Raw genomic sequence first — 16449 nt, 5'->3', positions numbered from 1 at the left:
TCCATGGTCTTGTCTATTTCTGGGTTTTGTCTGTGAATGATATACTAGCATTGCTTGAGTTACCTCTTTGGTGTGTGTTTTCCAGAGCGTTACGACCCTCTCTTCATGCACCCTGACCTGTCGTTTGGCACACACACAGGCAGCTGTGGCCACATCATGCACTCTCACTGTTGGCAGAGGTGAGCCAGGCTCATGGTTCTACAACACACTGGTAGTAGAGGACCCGATATGCATAAATATGTTTTGGGGGAGACCCGTTCCGAGGATAACTAGACTGTTCCGTATATACCTGGTCGGATCCAGACCCGATCTGAGTGAGAAAAGCAGCGGAAAATAAAAAATGAAAGCTACTTTATTAACCAGAGCTGATAAAGCGCGAGGGAGAGGAGATAAGAGGCAGGGGCCGTGTTGAGTGGGGAGGCTACTGAGCGAGTGACAGGGAGGACGGAGGGAGAGACAGCAACCAACCAAGCCGACTCGCGCTATAGTAGACTAATAGCTGCCATAGCTAGGTTATTTATCATCCAATATGATTACGTAGTACCTGTCTTGACTACTGCATCAAACCGGGAGAGGCTAGTTAAGCTAGCTAGCTAGGTTTATTGAGGATGCATTCGCTTTCTCGTCCTACACAGTTCTCCTTTAACTTTTAATTTGATCATTTTAATTCCATCTTCCATTGATTAGATATCTCCTAACTTTTGCCACATGGACACTCTGACTGTAGCCTATTGCCGCTTTGATGACTTATGATTGGCCAACAACATGCTACACTGGCCACTCTCTTGAAAAGCAAAGAGCAGCAGCATAAATTATAAAATTTCTCCCTCTACCTCAGCAGTCTCATTCGGATCTGTATGGGTCCTTCCGGACAAGTCGGTTAAAATTACACATACCAATCCGACCTGTGACATTATTTAGAATTCTGGATCGGGTCTCGGGTATTCGGGTACAGGTGAATCCGTGAAGATCTCTAACTGGCAGTATACCACATACAGGGGATTGTGTAGAATTGAAGGTTTGGATCTTGAGGTCGAAGGATTCTTTGGGCCTGCAGAGGGGTTGGGTTATGGTCTCTGGAAATGAAAAACTCTGGACAATAGTTTTCATCTCGTGTGTGCAGGTACTTTGAGGCGGTGCAGGCCAAGGAGCAGCGGCGTCAGCAGCGACTGCGTGTCCACACCAGCTACGATGTGGGGAACGGGGAGTTCCTGTGTCCGCTGTGCGAGTGCCTCAGTAACACCGTCATCCCCCTGCTCCCCCGCACTAAGGGCTCCAGCAGGTACCCAATCTCTCTCTCACACACACACACACACACACACACACATAGTCTCATGTTGTTTCCTCCTTTCCTTTATCTGTGCTGATCTGAAAATGGATAGGTGAAAGCAGAAGGTCTATAGTGAATTCTCAATGGTAATTGACTTTCCCCGTCCAATACCGTTTAGATTAGTACAGATGAAGGAGACTAAGAGAGGAAGCCACTTAAGACTATTGAGATGCACCCTCGGTCAGGAAACCAAACCTTTGACTGGTAGTGGGTACATGGCCACAGCAACCACAGACTGCTTAGTGGTTGTCACGAGATTAATCCCCTCTGGTCACTCGCTTCTCATTCACCGGTTCCCCAGTCCATCCCCCCAGTTAAACCAGTGTAATCCCCTTGAGCATTCTGATGTCACTGGTACCACTCTCACACGAGGTCAAGGCTCAATCGTCACCTCCACAACCACAGAGGTAATTCAGGCCATTCACACTTTCACATAGAGAGGGCTGAGAAAAGGTCTCAAAGATTGAAAAACAAAAGAAAAAGTTAGCAAACGTATATGTTAGTTCTTTTTATACAATTCTGGTCAATATTGTAAAATAAAATGTGATTACCTGGTTAAATAGATACATATCAATCAAAGAACGGCTTTGATTCATCTATACCAACAGCCTTGTTATTAGCATGTCAAATGAAGAAGCAAGGGCCAGCCCGTATTAATATGCTGTCCATAAGTGTATTAATGAGTAGGTCAAGGCATTGTCCAGTCCACTGACCGTCTCCCCCTCTCCAGTTGTGAGCAGCCTAGTCTGGGTCAGTGGCTAATTACCAGCGGTCAGCAGATTAAGGCCATGCACTCTGCCCACAGGAAACTCCAGCCCATCAGTGAGTATTGGAACACAGATCATTGTATTACCGCAACACACATTCTTGTCGTCCGACAAATGTCTGTCATTATTACACCGAGGTCCCGTTACACCGGTGTAGAGAGGAAGTAGTGCTAGAAACACTACTGTATGTCTGTGTATGCCTTCATGTTATGTCACTAAACTGTGTGTGTATAGGTGCAGACACTGTTGAAGAGACGGTGGAAGAGGAGTGCCCTGCTCCTGAGGGTTTCAGAGTGGACTACATTCCCATGTAAGTGACCCTTGAGGGAATATGAGAGAAATGCTTTGGGGACAGGACAGTTGACAAAGTCTTGAGATTAGTTTGAATGACTTGTATGTTGACTTGCCTGTGTCTTTTTTTTTTTTTTTTTTTCAGGAATCCCTACTCCAGCACCATAAAGGAGATGCTGACCACTTTTGGGACAGCGACCTACAAAGTTGGCCTTAAGGTACACCCCAATGAGCAGGACCCTCGTGTCCCCATCATGTGCTGGGGCAGCTGTGCCTACACCATCCAGTCCATAGGTGAGAACAACACACACACACACACACACACACACACACACACACACACACACACATTTGTTTTACTATCCTTGTGGGGACCAAACAATTGATTCCAATTCAAAATCTTGTTTTCCCTAACCTTAACCCCAAACCCTTAAACCTAACCCTAATTGTAACCCTAAACCTAACCCCTAAGCCTAAAATAGCCGATTTCCTCGTGTGGACCAGCAAAATGGCCCCACTTGTACAAATCATCCTTGTTTTACTATCCTTGTGAGGAATTCTGGTCCCCACATGGATGGTAAAACCAAAAACGCACACACCGAGAGAAAACAAGATAATAATAGAATTAGAGCAACAAATATAGTTTACAGTGATATAAAACTCATATCAAAGGCACACATGTGGGATTGAGTTATGTCTTCATTATTTAACGAGTAAATGAATGTTTCAAATGCTGCCAATGGTCCACAATGTTCAAACACAACTAGAGCATAGACTCCCATTTTAGAAATGCAACGTTCAACTACATTTTTTCCCCCCTTCCTTTTGCAGAGCGACTGTTGGTGGACGAGAAGAAGCCTTTATTTGGAAGTTTACCTTGCAGACAGGTAACATATTCTTCCTTTAATTCCAACCTACCTTTGAATCAATGGACAGGAGTCTTGTAAGAACAGTTCCTTGTGGAGAGGTGGAGAGAGAGATTTGACGCCAGTGTTGAGTGTGTTTCTGTGTACAGGATGACTGCCTGAGCTCCCTGGCCAGGTTTGGCTCAGCGTGTTGGACTGCAGCCTGTCAGCCCACCGTGCAGGGCCACTTCATCAGACTGTTAGCAGGTAGGACAGACACGATTAACAGGGACCTGCAGGACCACTCCATTTAGGATGGCCTATTCAGTGTCTGAAGCCACCTTCACTTTTTATGTGTTGAGTTATATTGATGGAGTGTGTATGTTTGTGTAGCGTTGATTCCAGACCCCCAGGTGAAGGCCACTCCATGTATCCTGGACATAGACATGTTGCACCTGCTGGTGAGTGCCCCCTGAGCCCCTGACCTCATTCTCATCAACACATCAATAATACAGGCATACATGACCAGTGGCATATCACATCTCCTGGGCTGCCAGATCCTACGCAAACCCATTGTTGACACTACCATAAAACATTTTCCATTGTATATAAGTGTAAGGTCAACACTAATCCCTATGTCTCTCTCTCTCTATCCCTCTCACCCGATTTCAGGTGAGTGTGGTGCTGTCCTACGGGTCGGTCCACTACCAGGACTCGTCAGGGCTGAGTGTGGACGCTGTCCAGCTGCACCTCTTCCACCTCATCACTGTGGCTCACATGGTCCAAATACTGCTCACCTCTGGCCCAGGTAAGGAGAGAGCGAACCCAATACCTGTGTGTGTGTGCTTGCCAGACCATTGGAAAGTTGTCTAAACACCAGTTAAGATCTTACCTTTGGATAGTTGAAGAGAGGGTCGTTCCAAGTCATTGCAGTTAACCACTGTCGTATGCGAAACGTCTTTTGTATGGCATAGAGAAAGGAACTAACATGATATTCTGTGCGTCAACAGAGGAGGTGACCATGGAGCAGGAGAGTGGGGAAGCAGAGCGGGAGGAGGAGGAGGCCATCTGCTGTCTCTACAACACCCTCAGGACACACGTGGGCAGGTGAGGCAACACTAACCCTGTAGCCATGACACATTCAGGGAACTCGCCTATCATATCCACCAAGCAGCCGGTCTTTCCCCAGTATTCTCATGTTAATACACATGTTGTGCTTAAACCATGCTGTGATTTATAATAAGCGTGTGTGTTGACAGTTCCCTACCTGAGGTGGGGTCTGGTTGGCATCTGTGGCGTTGTGTGAAGACGGGTATCCTACCCTACCTGAGAGGAGCAGCACTCTTCTTCCACCACCTCAACGGAGTCCCTACACCCCCAGAGTTGCATGGTTAATACACCCGCGCACAAACACACTCACACTCTCTTTTACTCCACTTTGAACACGTACACGGTACCAAGCATAGCCATGTGGGTGTTGACGTTCTCTCTGTGTCTCTCTTAGCTCTGTGTCCTGGTCAGTGGGAGGTGCTGTGTGGATACCTCAGTCTGCCCTCCAACCTGCTGCAGCTCTTCCACAGTCAACGGGAGCTACTGGAGCCGTTGCTGCAGGGGTAAGAGTCTCCTACACTCACTCACACTCACCAGTAACCTGTCTTTTCTCCTCTTGTATCTTCTGACTGGTTCAGAAGTGCCAGCTACATGGCGACCGATTTTATGTACTGTTTTGGTTTATTTGAATATATTGCGTTCAACCAACGACATATGCAGAAACGTACATACAATGTGATGTCGTACAATATAAAAGTAAAAAGATAAGATCAACCCAACTATATGGACAGTGCATCATCAATGAGTCATAAACAACACATCGGCATACCACTAAATCAATAAATATATATATCAAGTGTCTTCAGTGATAGTGTCATAGTCACACAATGTAACACTTGTGGTCCTCTGTAGCTCAGCTGGTAGAGCACGGCGCTTGTAACGCCAAGGTAGTGGGTTCGATCCCCGGGACCACCCATACACAAAAATGTATGCACGCACGACTGTAAGTCGCTTTGGATAAAAGCGTCTGCTAAATGGCATATTATTATTATTATTATTATTTTTGGATTAAAGTTTGTCTTGCATTTTGTCCTCCTGTCCTGTAGGTGGTGCACTCATCCAGGTGTACAGCAGACCCTGCAGGGAGGTGGCGTTCTTGTGAGGTCAGTCCTGCTATTTTACTGTCTGATAAGATTGGGGAGTATTCTAATGAAGGCCAAACTTTTTACCTTTGCTTAAATAAAAGGCGGCAGGTAGCTTAGCAGTTAAGAGCATTGGGCCAGTAACCGAAAAGTTGCGGGTTTGAATCCCCAAACTGATTAGGTGAAAAATCTGTCATTTTGCCGTTAAGCAAGGCACTGAACCCTAATTGCACCTGTAAGTCGGTCTGGATAAGCTAAATTACAAAAATTTAAAAAAAATATAAAAAACTGAGTTTAATGTTGAGCCTTTTCAATTATATATATATTTTTGGTTGCACCTCGACTCGCGTTGGTTGAGCACCCTCCACTTCTTTGCATTCCTGATATGACCGGGGGGCACTCTGATTACTTATATTGGATATTGGTATAAATGATTTTGTGGTCCGGAGTGTTATTAGAACTGTACGGTTCAATTAGTTGTTGATATTGTTAAGAGCTCTAGGGCTGACCAATTCTTTCTCTGTCCAGTTATCCTCGGGAGTCCAACAGCCTGATTGACCTCCCAGATGACTACAGTGCCCTCATAAACCAAGCCTCCAGCTTCACGTGAGTGCCCAGAGAACAACTGTCATTGGTGCTACGAAGATGTCATAACACAACAGCCTTACAAAATGACAATCAGGAGCGATTTGATGTCATTGCTCTCCTCACTGTCCTACAGAACAGGGTTTCCCAAACTCGGTCCTGCCGCCCCAGTTCCACGTTTTCGTTTTTGCCCTAGCACTACACAGCTGACTCAAGTAACCATCTCATCATCAAGCTTTGATTATTTGAATCAGCTGTGTAGTGCTAGGGCAATAAAAAAAACACGTGCACCCAGGGGGGGGGCTCCCGTTTGGGAAACCCTGCTATAGAAGACCCAATTAGAGTGAATGTGTTTATGCCCTCCTCTCTCCCCCCAGGTGCCCTAAGTCGGGTGGGGATAAGTCCCGTGCGCCCACCCTGTGTCTGGTGTGTGGCTCCATGCTATGTTCTCAGAGCTACTGCTGCCAGACAGAGCTGGAGGGAGAGGACGTGGGAGCCTGCATTGCTCACACCTTCGCTTGCGGAGCCGGAGTAGGCATCTTCCTTAGGTACAGACCCGACCTTGTGCGTGTGTGTGCCTCCGTTCATGAGTGTGCAAGTCTAATGCTGTCCCTTCTGTTGCAGAGTGAGAGAGAGCCAGGTTCTGTTCCTGGCTGGTAAAACTAAGGGCTGTTTCTACGCTCCTCCATACCTGGATGACTATGGAGAGACGGACCAGGGCCTAAGGTGAACAACCCTGCACGTTCACTCATTACAGTAGAGTAGTGGTTCTCAAAATGGCTTCTCAAAAGGTTTGAACAAACACCTGTGCGCACTAGTCTCCCAGAACCAACATTAAGACCCATTGCTGTACATGTTATTGGTCTGTGCTGAAAGATGCCCAGTAGTGGGATTGCTGTGCTCCGCTTTTTTACAGCAGTTTGTCTCTGTGTTTTTCCAGGCGGGGGAACCCATTGCACCTGTGCCGCGAGCGCTACCGCAAGATCCAGAAGCTGTGGCGCCAGCACAGCATCACCGAGGAGATAGGCCATGCCCAGGAAGCCAACCAGACTCTGGTTGGCATCGACTGGCAGCACCTGTGATGTCATAGGTCACATCGACCGGAGTTGGACACACCCCTTCTCCAAACCGAAAGGGGATGGTGGTCTAGGCAACACAGCCCCACCTCTTTCACCCCCCATTTGGAGCTATTTAATTTCTGCCTATTCAAATACCATTAAATTATTTCTAAGGTAGATGGCTGATGTATTGGTTTATTTACAGTTGGATTGCTTTGATACTAAACATTTTGAGTAAGCACAAGGTTTTCCTTCTTACTCTTGTCAGCCAGGGACTGCTCATTTCAGAGTTTGGGCCAAAATCTCATCTGATAGGTCTTGAGGTGAGGCCAGATTGTGCCCTTACCGGTATTGGGATCCATTCTATTTCAATTCCCATGTATTGAAATTTCAACCCAAGAGCTGAAAAATCCTCATTGAAAATAAATTGTGCTTTTCAGCTTTGAATTGGAATTTCAATTAAAGTCCTGTAATGTAAAGACCCAAACACTGGTCCTTACTCTGACAGAGACACTGCTGACCCACACAGGCAGTGTGGGGGTTTAAAAGGTATATTATCCCCCTTGCTGCAATCCATTAGTTACTTTCTCCAGTCTGATGGTCACCCAAATAAACAGTGCTCAGAGAATACAAGCCGATGTAAGGAAGTGTGCAGTAACACACTGGTGTGAATGTTTCCGTGTTTTACTCCTTAGTGCCTGTGTTCTGGTTTTTCGTTTTGTCAGTGTTTATGTTGGAGTGTGTTAAGTATTTTTGCAGGTTGAGTATGTGTGCGTTTTTAATCTATCTGTTTGTCAGTGCTTTGTTTTTAACACTATTTAAGTGAACTCCTTAACCCACAGAAATTAGCCTTTACGCCAAGGCTGTCCCTTCCTTTTTTGCTAATGTGTGTGTTTGGTTGGTTGTAATCCATTTGACTTTTTATCTCATGTGCATTGATGAGGTTTGTTGGTTTTGGTAATTGTTTTTGTATTGTTTTTTTAAAAACTGTTCAGCAGAAACAATGTTTTCTTTTCTGTATGAGAAGAGAATGCAGAAACATATCCCTCAACTGTTTTATATATATGGACCAGTGGGTTTGCCTGACCCGACCTGGAATACAACTCTCGATCTTAGTTATAATCTTTTGGTCAGGTAAAAGTCTTAGCCCTAATCATCTGGATTGTAACATTACCACAGCTACTGTTGGGTGGACTGACCCATTGGGTCAAATATCATCCTTAAAGCTCGGAAACAGAATAGATTAGTCAGGCTCGCAAGGCACTTTAGAGGAACCAACACACACACACTGCTCTCTGATGCAGGGTCTCTCTGATGCTGGGACCTGAAGCCCTATATTCTTCCTCCCATCACTCCGTTGGCATGTTTTCATGGTAACCATCCCCACCCCGTTCTTTGACACGCTCCCAATATCGAGGCTGTATCATTATTATTGTCACAGACTTGTTAATATGTGAATTATTGTATAAATGAGTACATTGTACTATATTGTAAAAGAATACCAAAATAAAAAGGAAAAGGAAGGTCTAAGTGTCTATTTGTGGGCTGGTGGCTTTGGATTAGGTACTATGTATACTAAGGAAATCAATATTATGATACTTGTTTTTGCGATAGTGAATCGATTCAATGGCTTACGAATCTTGGAATCGTGATATTTGCTTATGTTCGTTTAAAGAGGGGGGGTGGGGCAAAACATTTAAATGGCCCCCTTCTTGACAGCTGCAATTCTACACTGCCATGAGGCGTAGAGAGCATTTTGCAGTTTTGCAGCAAATGTCCTGCAATCTACAAATGTTGCCATAGGGTGGTGAGACATTTTTAAAGCTAATTTCCTGCAATGCTCCACATTTTGCCATGATTTATGCCATGTTAATATATCTGAGTGAGAGTGACTAACAAAATCCAATCACAATACATATAGGATCTCAATATGTATCGAATTGTGACATATCGGCATATGATTAGTGTCATGAGGCCAATACCCAGCCTTAATACGAAGATCCTACTGGGTTTAGTACACTGCTCAAAAAAATAAAGGGAACACTTAAACAACACAATGTAACTCCAAGTCAATCACACTTCTGTGAAATCAAACTGTCCACTTAGGAAGCAACACTGATTGACAATACATTTCACATGCTGTTGTGCAAATGGAACAGCAAGACACCCCCAATAAAGAAGTGGTTCTGCAGGTGGTGACCACAGACCACTTCTCAGTTCCTATGCTTCCTGGCTGATGTTTTGGTCACTTTTGAATGCTGGCGGTGCTTTCACTCTAGTGGTAGCATGAGACGGAGTCTACAACCCACACAAGTGGCTCAGGTAGTGCAGCTCATCCAGGATGGCACATCAATGCGAGCTGTGGCAAGAAGGTTTGCTGTGTCTGTCAGCGTAGTGTCCAGAGCATGGAGGTGCTACCAGGAGACAGGCCAGTACATCAGGAGACGTGTAGGAGGGCAACAACCCAGCAGCAGGACCGCTACCTCCGCCTTTGTGCAAGGAGGAGCAGGAGGAGCACTGCCAGAGCCCTGCAAAATGACCACAAATGTGCATGTGTCTGCTCAAACGGTCAGAAACAGACTCCATGAGGACCCGACGTCCACAGGTGGGGGTTGTGCTTACAGCCCAACACTGTGCAGGACGTTTGGCATTTGCCAGAGAACACCAAGATTGGCAAATTCACCACTGGCGCCCTGTGCTCTTCACAGATGAAAGCAGGTTCACACTGAGCACGTGACAGACATGACAGAGTCTGGAGACGCCGTGGAGAACGTTCTGCTGCCTGCAACATCCTCCAGCATGACCGGTTTGGCGGTGGGTCAGGCATGGTGTGGGGTGGCATTTCTTTGGGGGGCCGCACAGCCCTCCATGTGCTCGCCAGAGGTAGCCTGACTGCCACTTTAATTTTGAGGGTGACTCCAAATCCAGACCTCCAAGGTTGATCAATTTGATTTCCATTGATAATTTTTGTGTGATTTTGTTGTCAGCACATTCAACTATGTAAAGAAAAAAGTATTTAATAAGATTATTTCATTCATTCAGATCTAGGATGTGTTGTTTAAGTGTTCCCTTAATTTTTTTGAGCAGTGTATATTGAGTGTGACCTTGAGTGCCTATGTGTGTGTATGACCCATGTAATATCAATATCCCTATTGCTGTGAGAAGCACTTGTCCCAGATCGGTCAGGGCCTCCCAGCATGACCACCATGGAGACAGGCCAGGAGAATAAGGTGGATTATGCGTTCAAGTGCTAGTCGGAACTAGGAAACTTGGACATTTTCGACTTGCTTACTGGTTGTAGTTATACAAGTTGCACGTTCAACTAATCAGAAAGTCGGTCATTTCTGAGTTTCCTAATTCTGACTTGCATCTGAACGCGGCAATAGGCTCCCAAGGCCCAGCTGGAGGAAAGAGCTGATGGTGTAATGAGAACATTTAACCGGTTAACCAGGATTACAGTGAAGCTGAGGTTAGATAGTTTTGAGGTGAGTGAGATATTTTTGAAAGCTTCTTTGAAACATTCTCAGACTCAAACTTGAAATTCATAGAAAAGTCACATAGTAATATTTTAGTACTACACTGAACAAAAATGCAACGTGCAACAATTTCAAAGATTTTACTGAGTTACAGTTCATATAAGGAAGTCCGTCAATTTAAATAAATTCATTAGGCCCTACTCTATAGATTTCTGTTGGTCACAGATACCTTTTTAAAAAAGTAGAGCGTGGATCAGAAAACAAGTTAGTATCTGGTTTGACCACCATTTGCCTCATGCAGCGTGACACATCTCCTTCGCATAAACTTGATCAGGATGTTGATTGTGGCCTGTGGACTGTTGTCCCACAAACCGCTTGCCCACACAACACCACACGCTGTCTGCCATCTGCCCGGTACAGTTGAAACCGGGATTCATCCGTGAAGAGCACACTTCTCCAGGGTGCCAGTGGCCATCGAAGGTGAGCATTTTCCCACTGAAGTTGGTTACGATGCCTAACTGCAGTCAGGTCAAGACCCTGGTGAGCTTCCCTGCGACTGTTTCTGAAGAAATTATTCAGTTGGTCAAACCCACAGTTTCATCAGCTGTCCGGGTGGCTGGTCTCAGACGATCCCGCAGGTGAAGAAGCCAAATGTGGAGGTCCTGGGCTGACGTGGTTACCTGTGGTCTGCGGTTGTGAGGCCGGTTGGATGTACTGCCAATTCTCTGGCAAAAGCTCTGGTGGACATTCCTGCAATCAGCATGCCAATTGTATTTATCTTTATTTAACTAGGCAAGTCAGTTAAGAACAAATTCTTATTTACAATGACGGCCTACACCGGCCAAACCCAGACGACGTTGGGCCAATTGTGCACCGCCCTATGGGACTCCCAATCACGGCCGGTTGTGAGAGCACCTGGAATCGAACCATGGGGTCTGTAGTGACGCCTCAAGCACTGAGATGCAGTGCCTTAGACCGCTGCGCCACTCGGGAGCAATTGAATGCTCCCTCAAAACTTGAGATCTATGGCATTGTGTTGTGTGACAAAATCGCACATTTTAGAGTGGCCTTTTATTGTCCCCAGCACAAGGTGCACCTGTGTAATGATCATGCTGTTTAATCAGCTTTTTGATATGCCACACTTGTCAGGTGGATGGATTATCTTGGCAAAAGAGAAATGCTCACTTAACAGGGATGTAAACAAATTTGTGCACACCATTTGAGAGAAATAAGCTTTTTGTAGGAATGGAACATTTCTGGGATCTTTTATTTCAGCTCATGAAGCCAGGAACCAACATTCTTCTTATAAGTGCCCCCAGCACTTAATCTGGGCACTCAGCCCACTGTATTACATCAAAGGAGTACAAAACCAGAGTTAAATCTGCCTCGTACATGAAGCAGACATATAACCCAATAGAAACACCGATACATACAGTGGGGAAAAAAAGTATTTAGTCAGCCACCAATTGTGCAAGTTCTCCCACTTAAAAAGATGAGAGAGGCCTGTAATTTTCATCATAGGTACACGTCAACTATGACAGACAAATTGAGAGAAAAAAATCCAGAAAATCACATTGTAGGATTTTTAATAAATTTATTTGCAAATTATGGTGGAAAATAAGTATTTGGTCAATAACAAAAGTTTCTCAATACTTTGTTATATACCCTTTGTTGGCAATGACACAGGTCAAACATTTTCTGTAAGTCTTCACAAGGTTTTCACACACTGTTGCTGGTATTTTGGCCCATTCCTCCATGCAGATCTCCTCTAGAGCAGTGATGTTTTGGGGCTGTCGTTGGGCAACACAGACTTTCAACTCCCTCCAAAGATTTTCTATGGGGTTGAGATCTGGAGACTGGCTAGGCCACTCCAGGACCTTGAAATGCTTCTTACGAAGCCACTCCTTCGTTGCCCGGGCGGTGTGTTTGGGATCATTGTCATGCTGAAAGACCCAGCCACGTTTCATCTTCAATGCCCTTGCTGATGGAAGGTTTTCACTCAAAATCTCACGATACATGGCCCCATTCATTCTTTCCTTTACACGGATCAGTCGTCCTGGTCCCTTTGCAGAAAAACAGCCCCAAAGCATGATGTTTCCACCCCCATGCTTCACAGTAGGTATGGTGTTCTTTGGATGCAACTCAGCATTCTTTGTCCTCCTTACCAAAAAGTTCTATTTTGGTTTCATCTGACCATATGACATTCTCCCAATCCTCTTCTGGATCATCCAAATGCACTCTAGCAAACTTCAGACGGGCCTGGACATGTACTGGCTTAAGCAGGGGGACACGTCTTGCACTGCAGGATTTGAGTCCCTGGCGGCATAGTGTGTTACTGATGGTAGGCTTTGTTACTTTGGTCCCAGCTCTCTGCAGGTCATTCACTAGGTCCCCCCGTGTGGTTCTGGGAGTTTTGCTCACCGTTCTTGTGATCATTTTGACCCCACAGGGTGAGATCTTGCGTGGAGCCCCAGATCGAGGGAGATTATCAGTGGTCTTGCATGTCTTCCATTTCCTAATAATTGCTCCCACAGTTGATTTCTTCAAACCAAGCTGCTTACCTATTGCAGATTCAGTCTTCCCAGCCTGGTGCAGGTCTACAATTTTGTTTCTGGTGTCCTTTGACAACTCTTTGGTCTTGGCCATAGTGGAGTTTGGAGTGTGACTGTTTGAGGTTGTGGACAGGTGTCTTTTATACTGATAACAAGTTCAAACAGGTGCCATTAATACAGGTAATGAGTGGAGGACAAAGGAGCCTCTTAAAGAAGAAGTTACAGGCCTGTGAGAGCCAGAAATCTTGCTTGTTTGTAGGTGACCAAATACTTATTTTCCACCATAATTTGCAAATAAATTCATAAAAAATCCTACAATGTGATTTTCTGGATTTTTTTTCTCAATTTGTCTGTCATAGTTGACGTGTACCTATGATGAAAATTACAGGCCTCTCTCCTTTTTTTAAGTGGGAGAACTTGCACAATTGGTGGCTGACTAAATACTTTTTTTCCCCACTGTAACTAAAGCCTGGGACCAACACTTTACATGTTGCGTTAATTTTTTTGTTCAGAATACATTCCTATTCTTATTAATAGGTAAATAATATGGTTTCCTTGGTTAACTCCCATAGTATATATAAGATCAATTAAACTAACCTAATCTCGTTCATAGCTACTAGTCTGGGGACGAGGTTAAAGGGTGACTGCACTTCCTGATTTGGTCTTGTTTTAGATTTGGTTAATTAAGAAATGCTAGCAGCCATGACTGTATTCAGACGTGAGTTGGTTTTGGGGTGTGGTTTGATGTGGTGTCTCTTGTTTGCAGGTGGGAAAGAGTTATTAGCCAATTAGCTTTAGCCAGCTGTCAATGTTGGTTTGACTTTGAGTAGTCTATCAGTATTTTCCTGTTGCACATCTTTTAGTTGACTCATTAAATGCTTTCAATATTTATATATGAATTTCTACATTTTATAGTTGGTTTGAGGTTTTTAAGTCATTGAAATTTTGAGCTATTGACCTTAAATATTGTCCCATGTGCATTGTGTAATTTACTGATGGTCCCTAACTAGCCCCATAGGGACATCGAATGTAAACCAAATTGACCATTGGCATTACGATCAGGTCTCGTGCAGCTGTGCGCCGAATTGATGATTACTTGGGTGCTGCCGTGACACCATTTTTCCTACTGACTTTGACCAAAATTATCCTATTTACATTTTGTAGTCAATTTTGACACTAGAATAAGTGTTTCTGACTGACATCGATGCCACATAAGCCATTTTCAAAATGAGAAGTTGCTTTTTCTTTAAACCTAACCAAAGCCTCTGCACACTTACCCCCAATCCCTGCTTACCCAAAACACGTAAATATTGGACAATAAATTGTGCCTTCCTGTATTATACTTATGCTAAAATGTTTATTCTATTCTACTGAGCCATTTACTTTATGTTCATATTCTTATCTTTTATTATTTATTATTGTTGTTGCATTATCGAGAAGGAACCTGCAATAAGCATTTTGTTGGACGGTGTATACCATGTATCCTGTACATATGACTAATAAAACTTGAAACTTCAGTGATAAATGTGCATCACTACATTTCCTAGTTGTTGTTTTTTAGCACCATCATTAGATCTAATGTTCTGGCACTGGACACTTGGACAGATATCCTGGCCTCCTGAGGATTTGAGAATAATTGGGTCATATCCTGCAGGAGGGAGGGGTGGTTGCCCAGCCCCATCCGGCCCAAGATGCTTTGGGCATCTCCCTGCGTCAGAGGCACCTGTCCTTGTCATCACCTGACGGGGCTAAGCTGCACATCAAAGCCTCTTACTGCTCTTATCTCCTCATCTGCTGTCTATGTGCTTTAGGTCATTAAGGGAATATTCCAGATGACAGATGTCCTTGTTACCCCCCACTACCACTCACGTATACAAGTGTCTTTACTGTACCTGCTCAACTGAACCCACCTCTCAGGAAAGGATACCTCCGATTATGGCTTAGTTGGACATATCAGGGGACATGTTGAAAAGGAATAGGTAAGCATAAGTATCCTTTCAATTGTCTTGGCAAAATGTACCTCAACCTTTTAATATGCATTATCCAACACTTAAACTTATTGAAGCTTTATTTAACCAGGAAGTCCCATTGATGTCAGAAGACCTCTTTCATAATTGCAACCTGATAACTACAGATGAATTATCAGATAACATATCTGTTTGTTTTCTAGCATGGATTCCATAGATTTCCTCTCTTCTGAGGGTGGCCCAGTTTAAGTGACTAGTCACCTGTTTGTCCTGGAACAGGACTGAGGACTGGATCCCTGCTGAGTGGAATCCACGTATTCCTGCTGATCCCATCAGGTAAAGCTGGCCTCCTGCTGGGTTCTTTACATGTACCCTCATCTCACTCATCTGCTGTGAACTTCCTTAACTCCTTATTCACCATGTCCATGCTGCCTACAATTTGCATTTCTCCCCTCATTCTTTCACTCATTCTCTGTTAGCTTCATGATAAGTTGAAATAAGGCTGAGGACCTCAACAAGAGAGGTAGGTTAATACCTTGTCCAAATTATGAAAAATTGCAATTAAAAATACTGTATGAATGTACATACAGAATATGCCTATGACAGGAAGATTGTAAGTGTGGAGTACCAATTTAGAAATGACCCATGTCAGACAAAACCCCATGGACAAAACTGACAATCACACTCTTGTTCTCGTTATATATCTTTATCTTACACAATGGAGCTGCTAAATTCTCCAGCCAACCCAAAAGACTGACAGTTTTGCTGATCAAAATCCAAATTTACAGAATACATTAACTCTCAATATTACAAAGGAAGAAAAATGGTGTTCACACAGAAAGTAAAAATATTACAACTGATAAGACTTTTTGTATCCACTGAAAACTGACCCATATCTCTATGTACTCACACAAGGTATGCTGATTTAAAATGCCAATCTGATCATCTTTCGCTCTCCAAAAAGTACAGAGCATTCTTCTTATAAGTGCTCCCAGCACTTCATCTGGGCACTCAGCCCACTGTATCCCCTCAAAGGAGTACAAAACCAGAGTTAAATCTGCCTCGTACATGAAGGAGACAAATAACCCAATAGCAACACTGATACATAACTAATAAATGTAAAAGTGTGTGTTGTATAGGTGTGAATGCATATGGCCCTGCACTGCCAGGACCTGTATGGGGACACTGTGACAGGGGGCTGGGAGGGACAGCCAGAACCCCGGTTCCGCAGCTGCCCAATTTAAGCTGCCATAAGGGGACATGTGACCGATTGACCGGGTTGCATTGGGCACTGGTAATGTTGAGTTTTGGATTAGAAGCTTCAGTTGAATTGAGCAGACTCAATTCTCATTACTTCACAGAACGACATATATATTTGTGTAGCTA

At 44.3% G+C, this 16449-nt stretch overlaps 1 protein-coding gene across 2 annotated transcripts in view; it reads left to right on the top strand.

Moving 5' to 3' along the window:
• Window positions 1-8591, top strand: part of LOC121569444 (E3 ubiquitin-protein ligase UBR2) — a 41823-nt gene extending 33232 nt beyond the window's left edge. For both annotated transcript variants that reach the window (XM_041880419.2, XM_041880427.2), the window contains exons 30-46: window positions 86-179; window positions 1124-1282; window positions 2061-2152; window positions 2332-2407; window positions 2534-2682; window positions 3220-3275; window positions 3404-3500; window positions 3627-3694; window positions 3906-4041; window positions 4244-4340; window positions 4493-4623; window positions 4738-4846; window positions 5390-5446; window positions 5954-6031; window positions 6388-6558; window positions 6635-6736; window positions 6951-8591. In XM_041880419.2, the coding sequence (XP_041736353.2) occupies window positions 86-179; window positions 1124-1282; window positions 2061-2152; window positions 2332-2407; window positions 2534-2682; window positions 3220-3275; window positions 3404-3500; window positions 3627-3694; window positions 3906-4041; window positions 4244-4340; window positions 4493-4623; window positions 4738-4846; window positions 5390-5446; window positions 5954-6031; window positions 6388-6558; window positions 6635-6736; window positions 6951-7092 (1814 nt within the window). In that variant the 3' untranslated portion in view covers window positions 7093-8591. The remainder of the gene's footprint in view (window positions 1-85; window positions 180-1123; window positions 1283-2060; window positions 2153-2331; window positions 2408-2533; window positions 2683-3219; window positions 3276-3403; window positions 3501-3626; window positions 3695-3905; window positions 4042-4243; window positions 4341-4492; window positions 4624-4737; window positions 4847-5389; window positions 5447-5953; window positions 6032-6387; window positions 6559-6634; window positions 6737-6950) is intronic.
• Window positions 8592-16449: the final 7858 nt, after the last annotated feature.

Source organism: Coregonus clupeaformis, chromosome 1 (assembly GCF_020615455.1).
Source record: "Coregonus clupeaformis isolate EN_2021a chromosome 1, ASM2061545v1, whole genome shotgun sequence".
Taxonomy (NCBI): domain Eukaryota; kingdom Metazoa; phylum Chordata; class Actinopteri; order Salmoniformes; family Salmonidae; genus Coregonus; species Coregonus clupeaformis.
This window is presented reverse-complemented; position numbering and strand designations above follow the sequence as displayed.